Source organism: Atractosteus spatula, chromosome 14, assembly GCF_055471065.1.
Source record: "Atractosteus spatula isolate fAtrSpa1 chromosome 14, fAtrSpa1.hap1, whole genome shotgun sequence".
NCBI classification, from domain to species: Eukaryota; Metazoa; Chordata; class Actinopteri; order Semionotiformes; family Lepisosteidae; genus Atractosteus; species Atractosteus spatula.
In genome coordinates, this window is record NC_142719.1 from 2856479 (window position 1) to 2869774 (window position 13296).

The window sequence follows — 13296 nt, forward strand, 5'->3', positions numbered from 1 at the left end:
GTATGACCACGGCCGGAACAGATTGCAAATCTGCTCTCCTTTCTTTTCCTGTAAACAGTGAAGGGCAGGCGGCTCTAATTATAGAGCAGCTGGCACCCTCGCCTCACCTGGGGGAAAACTTTCCCCTCCACAATGTCACGGCACAGACAGCGAACACACTGCAGAGCTGACAGGGCAGCAGAGAGCCCTTGCACAGCTCCGCCACTTTAAAATGAGCGGCCACACCATACAGAGGACACATGCGCCGCGACAATCAAGCACAACACAATAGTGGCAGTTTAACCGAATTTAATCAGTTCTTCATAAATATATTCTTTACAAAGCAATTCATAGCTACAAAATTCACAAATATATACAAACCTTTTCAAGTGTAGTTGAAGATATTAAAATAAAACTCTGGGATACCCCTTAATGAGATTTATTCCACAATGACAGAGAGCTTACTGTGGAAGAGGGTGGGGCACTACATTTAAAATTCCACTTGGGGAATTAGTGTGGAGCAACAGTCAAAGATCTGCATTATAAAATCAACACAAAACAACTATTGTAGGACACTGTAAACACTCATATTGAAAGCAATTCCTTCTACCTGAACTTACAATATACATGAGGCTATTACATGTAAACCAGGTCTTTCTATACTAAAAGAAAATGACTAGATGCCTAGAACCCTTGCTTCACTAGGGGCTGTGAACACCTGGATGTTCTGAGTGGTGACAGCAGATGAGTGCTTTACCCCATACGAAATTCAAGTTTGAGGTCTACAGCGGTTCTCTGAAGTACTCATATCCTTCTCAGCCTTGACGTGGCATGCTTTATTTCGAAGATGAGGACTTGAGGAATGAGGCCGCGATGCAATTTTAGACCAGCACCAGGAAGAGCGAGCATGCACCAAGACTGAGGATACAGCACGGCCATCGTTAAAAGTCAGCATCCAGAGTGAAAGTGTTGTCCACGGTCTTGGACATGACCCCCATCTTCTGGTACTCTCCCACACGCTTCTCGAAGAAGTTGGTCTTCCCCTCTAGAGAGATGTTCTCCATGAAGTCGAACGGGTTCTCCACTTTGAACACCTGCAACACAGGGCAGACAGGTCGCTCAAGAGAAAATTCAACACGCTTTAAGATCCCCCCCAAAAAAAAACAGTCATGACAAATGGGGAAGCTTTATAGGCAGTTTTCACTAGAACTGCCCCCCCCCCCCCCCGAATGCTGGGGTTCCTCCATCGCTACAAAGCGAGCCCTCACCTTGCTGAAGCCCAGCTCCAGCAGCAGCCGGTCCGCCACGAACTCGATGTAGCGCTTCATCAGCTCGCAGTTCATGCCGATGAGATTGACGGGCAGCGCCTGCGTCAGGAACTCCTGCTCGATGGCCACGGCGTCCGCGATCACCTGCTTCACGCGCGCCTCCGAGGGCTTGTGCACCAGGTGGCTGAACATCAGGCAGGCGAAGTCACAGTGCAGCCCCTGGGAAGCACACACACGGACCGTGTGAGCCATGGCCAAGGCGCCAGGAAACCTTCAGGAAGCGGAGCTCTCAGATCTGTGGTGGCTGCTGTGCACACTAAGAAGGAGCGCTTGAAACCAGTAGCCAAGACCCCGGGAGATAACTGGACTTGGATAAGTACAAGTGGGGCTCGGAACAGGTAGGGTGAGGGGGTCAGGTAGTTTTGTATTTGAGCTGCAGCAGCCCATCAGTCCAGGCGATAACTGGTGTGCATGGACTGCTCAATCCAGAGGGACACCCTGGATGGGGCACCAGTCCACCACAGGAGTGACCAGCATGGCTGGGTCAGCTCTCTCCAGGTACAGCAGCAGGGACTCGGGCGTCTTGAAACCAGCTGCCCCGTTTGCACCCCAGGGGGATGACTGGCCCCTCCCACCCCTCCGCCCCAGAATGAGCCTGCGCACGCGCGTGCTGCGAGCCAGGAGAGAGCCCAGCGCCCGTGTATGGAGCCCACCAGGCTGGCGCCCCCTCACCTCGTCGCGGCTGATGAGCTCGTTGGAGAAGGTCAGCCCGGGCATGAGCCCTCGCTTCTTCAGCCAGAAGATGGAGGCGAAGGACCCCGAGAAGAAGATCCCCTCGACGGCCGCGAACGCCACCACGCGCTCCCCTGCGGGAAAGACCGACCAGTTAGAGCGACGCCCGTCTCGGGGCACGCCGGAGCGGAGGGGCCAACACCCGCGTGCCGGGTGAAAGAGCCGGAGGAGTGGACAGGAGAGCCAGCGGAGAACAGCCGAGCTCGCTCACCGAAAGTGGCGCTGCGGTCGGCAATCCAGCGCATCGCCCAGTCCGCCTTCTTCCGCACGCAGGGCAGGGTCTCGATAGCGTTGAACAGGAACTCCCTGCAGAGAGCGAGAGAGCGAGAGAGCGAGAAGCCTGGGTTACAGGGCCTGCAGCAGGACCGACATCGCAGCACCCTTCAGTATTTCCCCAGCGGCCCAATCAAAGCCACACCAATGAGCAGAACAGACTAGGAGCGCAACTTCACAGCAGGACATCATGTCATGAGATAGAATTATCTCCCTTCTGTCAGGGGGGCCCCAGCCATACCTCTCAGTGGGGTCCTTGATGTACGTGTCGATGAGCAGGCTGTACATCTCCGAGTGGATGTTCTCCATGGCGATCTGGAACCCGTAGAAACAGCGCGCCTCCGTCACCTGGACCTCCTGACTGAACCTCCCCACCTGAGCACAGCCGGGGAATCTCGTTAGAGACGCGCGTGCATCCAGCCAGAAAACGCATAAAGGCCTGTGTCCGACGGCAAGCAGGGCCGCGATGATTGGGAATGCGATTCGGGTATTTAAAACCCCTCCAGGACTGAATGCCAGCCTCAAGGAGATGCAAGAAGGGCCGAATGCCCTGCGCTCTCTTGCAAACGCGGCTCTAGCCTGTGGGGCTCTACTGCCCTCTAGAGGTTCACCGTGAGAATTGCACCCACTAGATTCTCATTAACAATGCCGTCGCTCGCCGCAAAGAAGGCCAGGACATGCGAGATGAAGTACTTCTCTTCCTGCTTCAGGCTCTCCCAGTGCTGCAGGTCTTTGGACAGGTCGACCTGCAGAAGCACAAACAGGGAAATGAATCACGCGTGAAGGAAGACCGAATCACCCCAGGTGCTGGGGATTACAGTATGTGGAACATGGGCACTGTCACAATGCTACTCCCATGTACTGCATGTTCATAGATAAAACTGGAACATCTTACTTATTGAAGGATGAGAATTTTAAGGTGCTGGTAATGTTCACATTTCAATCAGGCGTTTATTGTAGTGGCAGGACTAGATCATGAGCTACATTACTTATCAAAAAAAAGCAGTTCCCGTTTGTTTCTCTTTTATAATCGGAGACAGGCGTTGTATCGGATTCAGTATCCTCCCTCCCCCACCTCTGCAAAACTTTCTGGGATAACTACAGATATGGGCAGCTCCTGCGTGTTGGTTTGTGCCTTCACTTATCACCACATGGCTGAAAAAGGGCCTGTTGTTTACAGCGTAACGGGTTTAGAGCGGTCTCTCGGTGTGTTTATTGTGCGTTTGGGATCAGAGTAATGTCATTTTCTTTACCGCTGCACCGCGGCCCCCCAGACTGCACACATGCTGCATCTTTTGTCCTTAAAGATTAATTGTTTAATATGTGGATGATAAGAACACGCATCGTAACGGAAGGGGAAAAGATTTTAATCCCCGGCTGCCAGTCAGAACAGCTCCCCATCCTATCGGGGACTCCTAGATGGGAAGTCAATAGAGCTGGCAGTGGCTGATCTCCTGTCCCAGCCCGAGGAACAGGGAGCCCGTCCCTCAATAACACAGTGTGTGATCTCCTGTCCCAGCCCGAGGAACAGGGAGCCCGTCCCTCAATAACACAGTGTGTGATCTCCTGTCCCAGCCCGAGGAACAGGGAGCCCGTCCCTCAATAATACAGTGTGTGATCTCCTGTCCCAGCCCGAGGAACAGGGAGCCCGTCCCTCAATAATACAGTGTGTGATCTCCTGTCCCAGCCCGAGGAACAGGGAGCCCCTCCCTCAAGGTTCTTGTGTTGGATGCAATCGTCCTATGCTGTGTGTGTATTGTAAATGCCTGTAGATGTGTTAACTATATACACTTTGGCAACACTCCGATTCACCAAGTAGGTAGCTGCATCAGGCTGCAAAGGAACAAGTAATAGGTTTATTCCACTTGAAGAAGGCTCCACAGCCGAAACGTTGCGTTTACTTTCTTCTCTTTTCAGCATGAAAATTTACTGCCCCCCCAATGTAATTCATCGGTTCTCCCAATAAAGCTCCTCGTCGAATTTGAATTGACGGATACGTGCGCATTTCGGACGGGGGGGGGCAATTTTCAGGGGACACTGAACTGAACAGGACACCGGGCGCTTTCACTCGGCTCCGGCCAGACGCTCGGAGCCCCCTTAAAATTTAATACTGGGGGCGGTGCGGTGGCTGTGTGGCTCAGGATTGTATTGTATCCCGCGGCCGCCAGAGTAATCCTACTCTGTTGGCCCTCTTCAGAAAGGCCCTTCACCCCAGCTGCTCCAGGGGTGCCGTATAAATGGCTGACCCTGCGCTCTGACCCCCCCCCCCCGTCTGCGCGTCTCAGGGAGAGCAAGCTGGGGTATGCGAAAAGAGATTCCGTCTGGCCAACAAAGCGATCTTATAAAAAGAGCCGGTACCTCTTCCGCCGTCCAGAAGGAGGCCTCCGCCTTCTTGTACATCTGCCAGATGTCGTGGTACTGGATGGGGAAGATGACGAAGCGCCGCGGGTTCTCCCTGAGCAGGGGCTCGTCCTGCAGCCTCTCCAGCCGCCTCTGCTCCTGTGGGGACGGGACCGGGGTCAGACCCGTGCACAACGGCACAGAGACGGTCTCTTCCCCCCCCCTTCTCAAAACAAGAGAGAGGGGGGGTATCGGGTTACCCATACTGGCTGGGGCGGTCAACGCGCGAATTAACTCAAGGTGGGGGCTCGGAAAGGCTGTAGGGACCCCTGAATGAATGTCGCAGTAATCGCGGCTGTTGCATCATTTCGTTCAAAGTCATGAAAACTGAGAAGCACAAGTGCGCTCCGAGCCGAGCCGAGCCGAGGCGCGCTGGCTTGTGAGACGGGCAAGACAGTCCCGCCTAATCTTAGACAAAGGAAAGGACGACTCCGGTAAGAACGACTATACACAGGATCCGAAATCTACTTCAGTGCAACTTTTTTTTTTTGCTTTGGATCGCCGTCAGTTTGTCTGCAGCCGAGATGAACGGGGAAATAATCAAAACGCGCTCAGGCCCACCTACCTCCTCCGCCGCCGCCGTTCCCGAGTCGACCCCCGGTTTCTGGAACACAGGACGGGACAGCTGGTTACGGACCGCGGCCCGACTCAAGGTTTAGTCGCACACGATTAAATTTTTACCCCGGGTCCACAGACGCCGGAGACGTCTTTCTTACCGCTTCGTTTACTTCGGCTAAAATCCTGCGGGCGGTTTTGGAAGCCAGGACTCTGGTTTCGCTCAAGGACGGCGGCTGTGAAGACATACAACACCCAGAGCAATCAGCAAGGCTGCATCTTGAGTGCAATACAATACAAGTTGCATACAGTATGTAGAAAGAAGTCAGTGCTCACACCACACATAAAAACTCTTACCGTGTTTTCATCGTTAATACGTTGTGCCGCGTTTTCATTCTTAGGGGCCAGTGGAGTGCGGGTCGCTGTGCTAGAAGCGGAGAGCATGGTTATTTTTTTGTCCGATTTTAACTTTTTTTAAAAAAAAAAAGGCAAGAAAAATATCGACGTAAAATCTAAGATGCGGCGGTTTCAAAAATCGGAACTATGAAGTGCAACTTCTTTTTTTTAAAAAAAAAAAGCCAGAAGGATAGTGAAGCTATTAAAAAAAGAAGTAAATAAAATACGGAGACGACGAATTAAAAAATCTAAGCAAGAACAGGCTTCAGCGCAGAGAAGAAAGCCGCTACAAAGTGAGTTTTTAGGCGGAATTTGCAGTTTATGAAGTTTTGTCTTTAGCGCGCTGAACTCCTTCAGCCAATCAGCGAGGGAGACGTCACTTTGGCGGCGTGCGGCGCCCCTACGGAAGGTCCAACCTTTTAAGGAAGCACTGAACAGTCAGTGTGTAAAGTTTTTAAAACGTTTGAATTTACTGTCATAAAACATTCATAAAAAAGAAATGAAGACCACGATTTAAATAATTAAGCTCCTGGAGTCACTAAAAAGCCCAAAACAATTTAAGCACCACTTTATCCTCTTGCGGAAATGCGGCCAGACAACAGAGCCACCTTAAATATTTCGTGAATATTCAACGCTTAAGACATAGACCGGGGGGATTTAAATTTCTTCGGCTTTTTGGGGAAAACTGGCGGGAGCATAAACGGAATTTCTATTATTTAAATATGATTTAAGAAAGTATGAGCCACTAATACGCTATGTTTACCGATATAATTCGCTATTTTAAAATGAACCACGGTAAAATAGTTTAATTTATTAATCAAGTAAGTGTAAAGACTGCATGAGTAAAATAAATGTAATCTTGGATCTAGGTTATATAATATATAAGTGATATAAACGCACATTTATAAATATAATTTACAGGAGTGTGTAATTAAAGGGATGCCCACACACCGTATTTGTCTTGTGAAATATGCTACCGAATTACACATATCGAGAGCCTGCCGCCAAATTTATAAAGCCAGATTGATGAAACGGACCCGTAGCGACTCATCGTGTGATTCTGGTTACAAGAAACGACGTTTTGCTTTTGGGTTGTATTAAAAGGATATATCCCGTCCTTTTCAACTCCTTGTTAATCTTTGCTAGCCGATCAGGTGAGCTGATGAGTCACGACCGAATCGTGTCAGCTGGTGGCTATCAGAGCCGGCCGGGTTGGGAGGTGATTCAGCAAAAACCGCGACATTAAAAAGGACGGAATACACAAACAAACAAAAAAACAGTTTTTACACATTCTCTTTGGTTATGACTTTATAGTCCACAGCCATCTCTTCCCAGCTGCCCCCCCCTCATTACTTTGCAAAAGTTCACAAAAGCTCCGGGTTTCCCTCCAAAGACCATCTGCTCCTTCTCCCCGCCCTCAGCGGACGCCTGCTCCGCTGACCCGCTTTCAGAGGGGGGGGTAGGGATGAGGCTGAACAACGCGGTGTTTTATAACCTTGCAGGGCGGGGGTTTGTCGTCTGCAGGACCCGTAATGAAAGAGATTGGAGTTCGGGTCGTTTTCAACCAAAAAAACAACAACGACGACGACGACGAAGAACGCGATTTCGTGCAGGAAACTTTTAAAGTGGACGCAGAGAGACTGAAAACATTTCAATTCGTAATATTATGACAACTGATCATAATAATGTTGTTGTTGGTGGTGGTGGTGTGCTGCGAATTGTTATTACTTTGGCAACACTAATTTATAGGTGTTCCCAACAAAGCTCTTTGCATTTGACAGAGGAAAGAGATTAATGCGAGCACATATACAGATGTAGCGTACATGCACAGCTGAAAAAGGCTCCACAGCCGAAACGTTGTTTCCTTTCTTCTCTTTTCAGCAGGGAATAAACCTTGACTTGTTCCTTTGCAGCCTACTGTACGCATGCTGACGCAGCTGCCCACTTTAACACCGACAACTGTACTGTAGTCCTTAATTATTTTGTCTCTTTTTATATTAACTGTGTATTGGTCGGATTGAGACGAAATAATTTCTAGAACCCAGCCTACTCTGAGATTCACACCTCCACGTTTCTTTCATCATAAAAAAAACTTTAATTATTTTTTCATACAAAAGAACATCTCGCCAATGTCACGATATCGGTCCAAAAACCTTTCTAGAAACGAACCACTGTTCCTACAGTTACTAGGAAAAGCTACGTATGTGTAATCAGTCAGTTTGAGGCTAACAAAGCTGGCGTATTGTAACGCGACGGTTTCGTCGAGGAGGGAGACAGAAGTTCAGGCTCTTGTTAATTAACTGAGAACACGGCGCTTTATTAACCGATTCGATTCGATTTTTAAGAAGTTTATTTTCTTTTCACAAATAAACACAGAGAATCACAAAATAGAAAGCTTTACATTAATATATATATACATACTTAAAACAGTATATATGAACACATCTAATTAAGTTTAGACAAAGTAACAATGACATAGCAACAATTTATCGTGTTCAGGTGCAAATCCCGTTCTTTACTTTTACATGATAACGTTTATCACAGATTCTTGAGGTACAGTCCTACGCCCTCTATTTTCCACATGGTCTCTGCTTCCTCCCTCCCTGCTCTCCACAGGTCTCTGGGGTGACAGTTCTCTCGGGCGATGGACAGGGCCAGGCTACCTGCTGCCTTGACTGAGCCCTCGATGCCTTTGAACACCCTCATGTTCCTCACTCTCCACTGGGCGTGTTTTCACACTGTTCACCACGGCCCCAGTCCTGTCAAACACGTCAGGGCGTCACCTGCCTCCGGCACAGCAACCACAACAGAGGGCTACAGAGACAAACACGCTACAACACACTGGGGTGGTAGGTGGGGTTGTAGGAGTCAATTCGGGTAGTTACACAGGTATACGGTGGTAATAGGGTTACATGTATAAAAAGGGGTGCAAAACCAGGAGCAATGGGTCAGCTGCATTGGCCAGTGGCTCTCCTAGTGCCCGCCCTGGCCACCACGACTCCCGTCCTGCCCCTCGCCGCGCACCCCAGCCGGGCGCAACGCCAGGCGAGGGCGCTACAATATTATCAGGGGTTAGATAATTCTGTGTATATTATCTGACAGAGGCGACAACCTGGTTAATCTGATTGGGAACGGGGCAAATAAACATTGGTATAATGAACTGTAAGACGTTCTCGTTTCGTTTACGTTTCTGCGGAAACCCCACCCCACCCCGCCCCGCCGCTCAGGTCGGATCGCAGAACTGAATCTCAGATTTCCTGGACGGCCTTGGAAGGAGAGGCAGGTTCGAGAGAGATCGGGAGTTTGGTATGTAGTCTTTAATTAAGTCCTCTAAAGCAAGTGGAAAGTAAAAATGTCCTGGTGTTTCACCGCACGGATTTTCTGCATAGCCGATTGTTCCTGATTGACGTTTTCTAATTTTCATTTAATGGCACATTGCGCAGTGAAATATTTTATCTATAGTACTTCGCGTTAAGCAGAAACTGCATTATGAACAGATTTTAAGACAGGAAGCCTTTCCATATTCAGGTATAGATTTTTTTGGACGATTGTCCTTCCTATTGCTTTCCCAGGGAATTAGGAATTCCAGTCTGTAGTCCTCTTGAACAGGGCTTGTTTTCCTACGAGTGCAGGTAGTCCCCGACACTCGATAACATGACTCAGCCGGATTCTGAGGATTGCAGTTCTTCAGACTCGGAAAAGGAAGACGAAACTGAAACGCCTTCCGGGTCAGAAAGCGACAGATCTGAAAGAGAGGACAGGGACTCGGGTAGGGTAAATGGCTCTTCCGTCGCCTGTCCTGCTTTGGCGATTGCCGCTTCGGCAGCAACCGGCGTCTAGTTTCTGACACCGACAGGAAGCTCATCAGTTCAGTGAAGAAGCGAAACTATCCCGCAGGCTTCGCCTCCTCCGTCTCCTCTGCTTCCTCTTTCTCTGTACTGAATGTGGGCAGTTTCAAATGTTTTTTTTTTATCAGGTTGTTTGCTGACAGGGCTATGCGTTTGAAACAGGTTTAACATTCTTTTTTTTTTTTTGTGCGTTTTATGTATGTGGATTGTATTTGCACAAAGGTCCGTGCAGTGTTCCTCTTAACGGGGCATGCGCAGTGATGCCAGGCTCGGGGCTTGGCAGCTGGGTTTCCGTGCTTCTCGGCCCTGCCCCCCTTCCCCCACTGCCTCTGATCTCTGTATGCCGAGAGTCTGGGACCAGGCTCTGTGTGTATTCATTTATTCTAGCTTTTTCGGGACTCCTCATACCAAAGTCACCATCATGGCTCATGAGGTTGCGTGGGGTGGTAGGTGAGGTTGTAGTACAGGAACACGCGCCCCCTGTGCTTACCTCTTGCGCAGAGGTCCTGGGTATGAGCCCCCGTTCGCGCTCAGTGACATGCAGAGCCAGTTCCAAAACCTGCTGGCCCTCTGTGCTTCAGAAGAGACATCAAGCTGAGGCGCTGTTCTCATCGACTTTGCTGCAGTCTAATTAACTGCCTCGCCTCTGGCGGTAGTTCGAGAGGCATGTCTGCTAAATTCATAATCAGTCAAGCAGTTTATCTTTTTTTTTTTTATTGCAGCTGATCCTGGGTCTCCTGAAGACAAGAGCACAGAAGAATATTGTGCGATGACAATTGCCAGTAAGACACAGCTCAGTAACATCTGTATTTAATGGAACCAGTAAAGGTGTATTCTCTGCTGAAAAGAGGAGAAAAGAAACGCAACGTTTTGGCTGTGGAGCCTTCTTCAGGAGGGTGTCACACCCGGGAATAAACCTTTACTGGTTCCTTTGCAGCCTACGCATGCTGACGCAGATAGCTACTGAACTACTTTCTGTTTTTAATGTCTGACGTAGTTTTCTGAATTCCTGGTCCAAAACAAGTGCTGGGTGAAAGCAGTGGTGCAGAGGGAGGTTAGGCAGGCTGAGGAGGAGAGCTGGCAGGTTGCAGCAGTGGCAGTGAAGAAGCAGGGCAGCTGGACACTCATGGAAGGTATAAGTGAGAGACCACTGACCTGGCAAGAAGACTGGAACATGGGAGAGCAACCGGTCAAATTTCTGCTTTGCTCAGTTTGTGCTCTGCCCACATTGACCGAGCTCCCCATGCGAGGGTGGCAGGCCAGCTAGCCTGGAGCACGTGCTCTCTCCTCCTGCCGAGCAGGTCTGTCAGAGGGGAGAGTCAGGCGGCGACATGAGCAGATTTCATTTGAACAAATAAGGCTGTGTACCACACGTCTTACAATGAGTACACACTCCAACACTAGCAATAAATCCCTACAAAGTTGTTAACATTCTTAAAAGGATGATTGTCTGTTTTCAATCATTTCCCTGTGCAAGTGATTGTTGTGGCCGGATTTGCACGATAAGAGAGTCCCTCCAAGACCTACCACTTGCTGTGGTCCGCGTCTGTTTTCCCTGTCCTGGCTCTGAAACTGCAACATGGCCACATACTGACACAGCCGGTAACTGGACTACAGACGGCAGAGAGAAAACCAGGGCCCTGAGTGGTGGTCCTGCTGGATTTTGCCCTAGAGGCCTTGTCAGAGGTTTATCGATGAGACACCGGTGAGGGTGGGAACCCACTTCAGACCCTGATGAAGACCCCTGTCGGTTTTGCCAGTTGAGAGAGTAGAACTAAAAGGAACAGTAGCGATTGCGATGCCTTGGGGTTCTTGGAATGCAGAGTCCCGATAGTGATGATCCCATCGTATTTCAGATATTAAATTCTCTGGTGCCCTCGGGAACTTGATGGTGTAAATGAAAATATGCATTTAAAGATTAATGGGTACAAATGGAGTTAGTCTAGACTGTTATGAACATATCCTGCATTTCAGACTCAGATTACTGGTACAAATTTACTTTTCCTTTCTTCTGTCTCTTTCTCTTCAGAAACTGTTCTGCCCATAGTTGGTGGTGGAGGTAAGTGAAATGCACTGTGCCTATTTTACAGCGATATAGAGAGGGGAAACTATATCAAACTGGCTAAAATGGTCCATAATGATGAGAGTTGTTTCAGTCCTTAAATGGTAATGATGGTGACATGGCCTCCTGGTAAAAGCATTAGAGCAACCTGTACTGTACCTGTACTCTTAAAGATTAGAGTGATGCAGAGACCAAGAGACTAGCTCTGAAAAATCTGAAAAGCTTTTTTTAGAGTTTTTTAGAGTCAGGCAGGTCATTGTGATTTTGCATGCAGAAGCTCTGCAGGATATACATCTCTACGGTTGTAGACAGATGCTAACAATAGAGTAAAGCAGTCCCTCTGGACAGGTAAATTCACTTCGCTTAATGGCGATGTTGAAACACAGCTGAGCGACAGGATCTCGTGTCTGTGCGTTGTGGAAGTGGCTGTGCTGTGGGAGACAGCAGGGGGCGCTGTTAAAGCAGGTGTTCTGTGCCTTCCAGTGGCGGCGGTCACCCTGGCTCCTCTGGCTCTTGGGGCAGCGGGTTTCACCGCAGGGGGGATCGCGGCCGGGTCCATCGCAGCAAAGATGATGTCCATCTCGGCCGTGATGAGCGGCGGGGGCGTGGCCTCTGGCAGCCTGGTGGCCGTGCTTCAGTCAGCAGGTAGCGTGCCCGGGTTCTGTGCCTTTCCTCCTGTTGTTTCCGCACATTGGAGACGAGCGGCGTGATCCTCCACGCAGCCTCCGAGAGAGACCAAAGCCCAGATCCGGTCAAAACACGGAGCTGCCCGCCAGTCGGAGTACTTCCTGGCCTCAGAGGGAGGTCCCTAACCCTGGTGTCTGCAAGTTTAAATTTCCACTCGGCTCTTGCTGACCTAAATGTGACCATTATTTGTGATTTAACACTTCTTCTCAGAACTGCAAAGGCTGTAGCTTTAGGGAAAAGTATAGACACAGGGCTCCAAGGCCAGAGCTGGAGATCCCTGGCGTACACACTCACCAGTTGACACATCTTAGTCTTCTTTGTGCGTCTTGAGGCCGGATGAAAATGTCCTGAAAAGTGTCCACAAAGAGATTCAAATGATCACATTCACGATCATCAGCAAAGTGTGGGCCTGAGGGCACAGATGCATGTTATTAGAAAACGCATTGAGGATTTAACTTACAGTGCACTCTTTCATATCAAAGGGGTTTGTGGGTCTGGGACCAGCTTCCCAGCAATTTAATTGAAGACAATTCCCGGGGAGTTTTAGGAACATGAGTTGATGAGATCCTGGGATCAATTAGCTGGCAGTAACGAATGAGAAAAATGGGCCAGGTATTCCTAATATTCTAGTGTTATTCTCCAGTTGCAGACTTTCTGTAACATGTGCCCTGGGAGAGGACCTGCTCCCTGCTCTCCACAGAGGCCCCTCCCCTTCCTGTGGTGGGCGTGGCTGCAGCTGGCTCACCAGCTCAACTCTTTTTTTGCAGGTGCGGCAGGACTGTCTGCTAGTGCCACTGCTGTCACTGGCGGGATCGGCTCGGCGGCCGGATACGTGCTCGGTAGATTGTTTGGCAAATAGAAGTGGCGCTTTGCAGACATAAGTGCTGGATTCTCTGAAATAATAATCGCACACAATCCTGAAGAAATACCATTACTTATAATTGCCATCCTGTGACTGGAAATCAAATAACATTAAAATAGAAAATTGCAAATGTACTTGTGGCATTTGATCTTTTCTAACGGAACTACTCAGGCT

At 49.4% G+C, this 13296-nt stretch overlaps 2 protein-coding genes across 4 annotated transcripts; one reads left to right on the forward strand and one right to left on the reverse strand.

Moving 5' to 3' along the window:
* Positions 1 to 271: 271 nt before the first annotated feature.
* On the reverse strand, positions 272 to 7053 carry LOC148820387 (ribonucleoside-diphosphate reductase subunit M2-like). Of its 2 annotated transcripts, XM_088932128.1 has the most exons (11): positions 6951 to 7053; positions 5625 to 5694; positions 5429 to 5503; positions 5278 to 5316; positions 4671 to 4811; positions 2942 to 3058; positions 2554 to 2687; positions 2251 to 2345; positions 1980 to 2113; positions 1248 to 1466; positions 272 to 1073 (listed from the first exon to the last, which is right to left on the reverse strand). In XM_088932128.1, the coding sequence occupies exons 1-11, from the start codon at positions 6986 to 6988 to the stop codon at positions 921 to 923; spliced, it is 1215 nt and encodes a 404-aa protein (XP_088788254.1). In that variant the 5' UTR covers positions 6989 to 7053; the 3' UTR covers positions 272 to 920. The 2 variants fall into 2 exon arrangements, with proteins under 2 accessions (XP_088788254.1, XP_088788255.1); XM_088932129.1 differs by lacking the exon at positions 6951 to 7053 and having other exon boundaries at positions 5625 to 5962.
* Positions 7054 to 8685: 1632 nt separating this feature from the next.
* LOC148820388 (interferon alpha-inducible protein 27, mitochondrial-like) lies at positions 8686 to 13256 on the forward strand. 2 transcript variants are annotated; one of them, XM_088933384.1, is made up of 6 exons: positions 8838 to 8969; positions 9296 to 9432; positions 10234 to 10293; positions 11541 to 11570; positions 12057 to 12218; positions 13028 to 13256. In XM_088933384.1, exons 2-6 carry the CDS (start codon positions 9318 to 9320, stop codon positions 13117 to 13119), a joined length of 459 nt encoding a protein of 152 aa, XP_088789510.1. In that variant the 5' UTR covers positions 8838 to 8969; positions 9296 to 9317; the 3' UTR covers positions 13120 to 13256. The 2 variants fall into 2 exon arrangements, with proteins under 2 accessions (XP_088789511.1, XP_088789510.1); XM_088933385.1 differs by lacking the exon at positions 9296 to 9432 and having other exon boundaries at positions 8686 to 8969.
* Positions 13257 to 13296: the final 40 nt, after the last annotated feature.

Excerpts from the sequence above, each read along its gene's own strand:
- LOC148820387 (XM_088932128.1), bottom strand. The coding sequence starts at position 6,988 with ATGGCTGTGGACTATAAAGTCATAACCAAAGAGAATGT. Across the intron at positions 3,059-4,670 it reads CCTTCTGGACGGCGGAAGAG|GTCGACCTGTCCAAAGACCT; the intron begins GTACCGGCTCTT and ends GTGCTTCTGCAG. Across the intron at positions 1,467-1,979 it reads AGCTCATCAGCCGCGACGAG|GGGCTGCACTGTGACTTCGC; the intron begins GTGAGGGGGCGC and ends TGTGCTTCCCAG.
- LOC148820388 (XM_088933384.1), top strand. The coding sequence starts at position 9,318 with ATGACTCAGCCGGATTCTGAGGATTGCAGTTCTTCAGACTCGGAAAAG. Across the intron at positions 10,294-11,540 it reads TTGTGCGATGACAATTGCCA|AAACTGTTCTGCCCATAGTT; the intron begins GTAAGACACAGC and ends CTTTCTCTTCAG. Across the intron at positions 12,219-13,027 it reads GGCCGTGCTTCAGTCAGCAG|GTGCGGCAGGACTGTCTGCT; the intron begins GTAGCGTGCCCG and ends CTTTTTTTGCAG.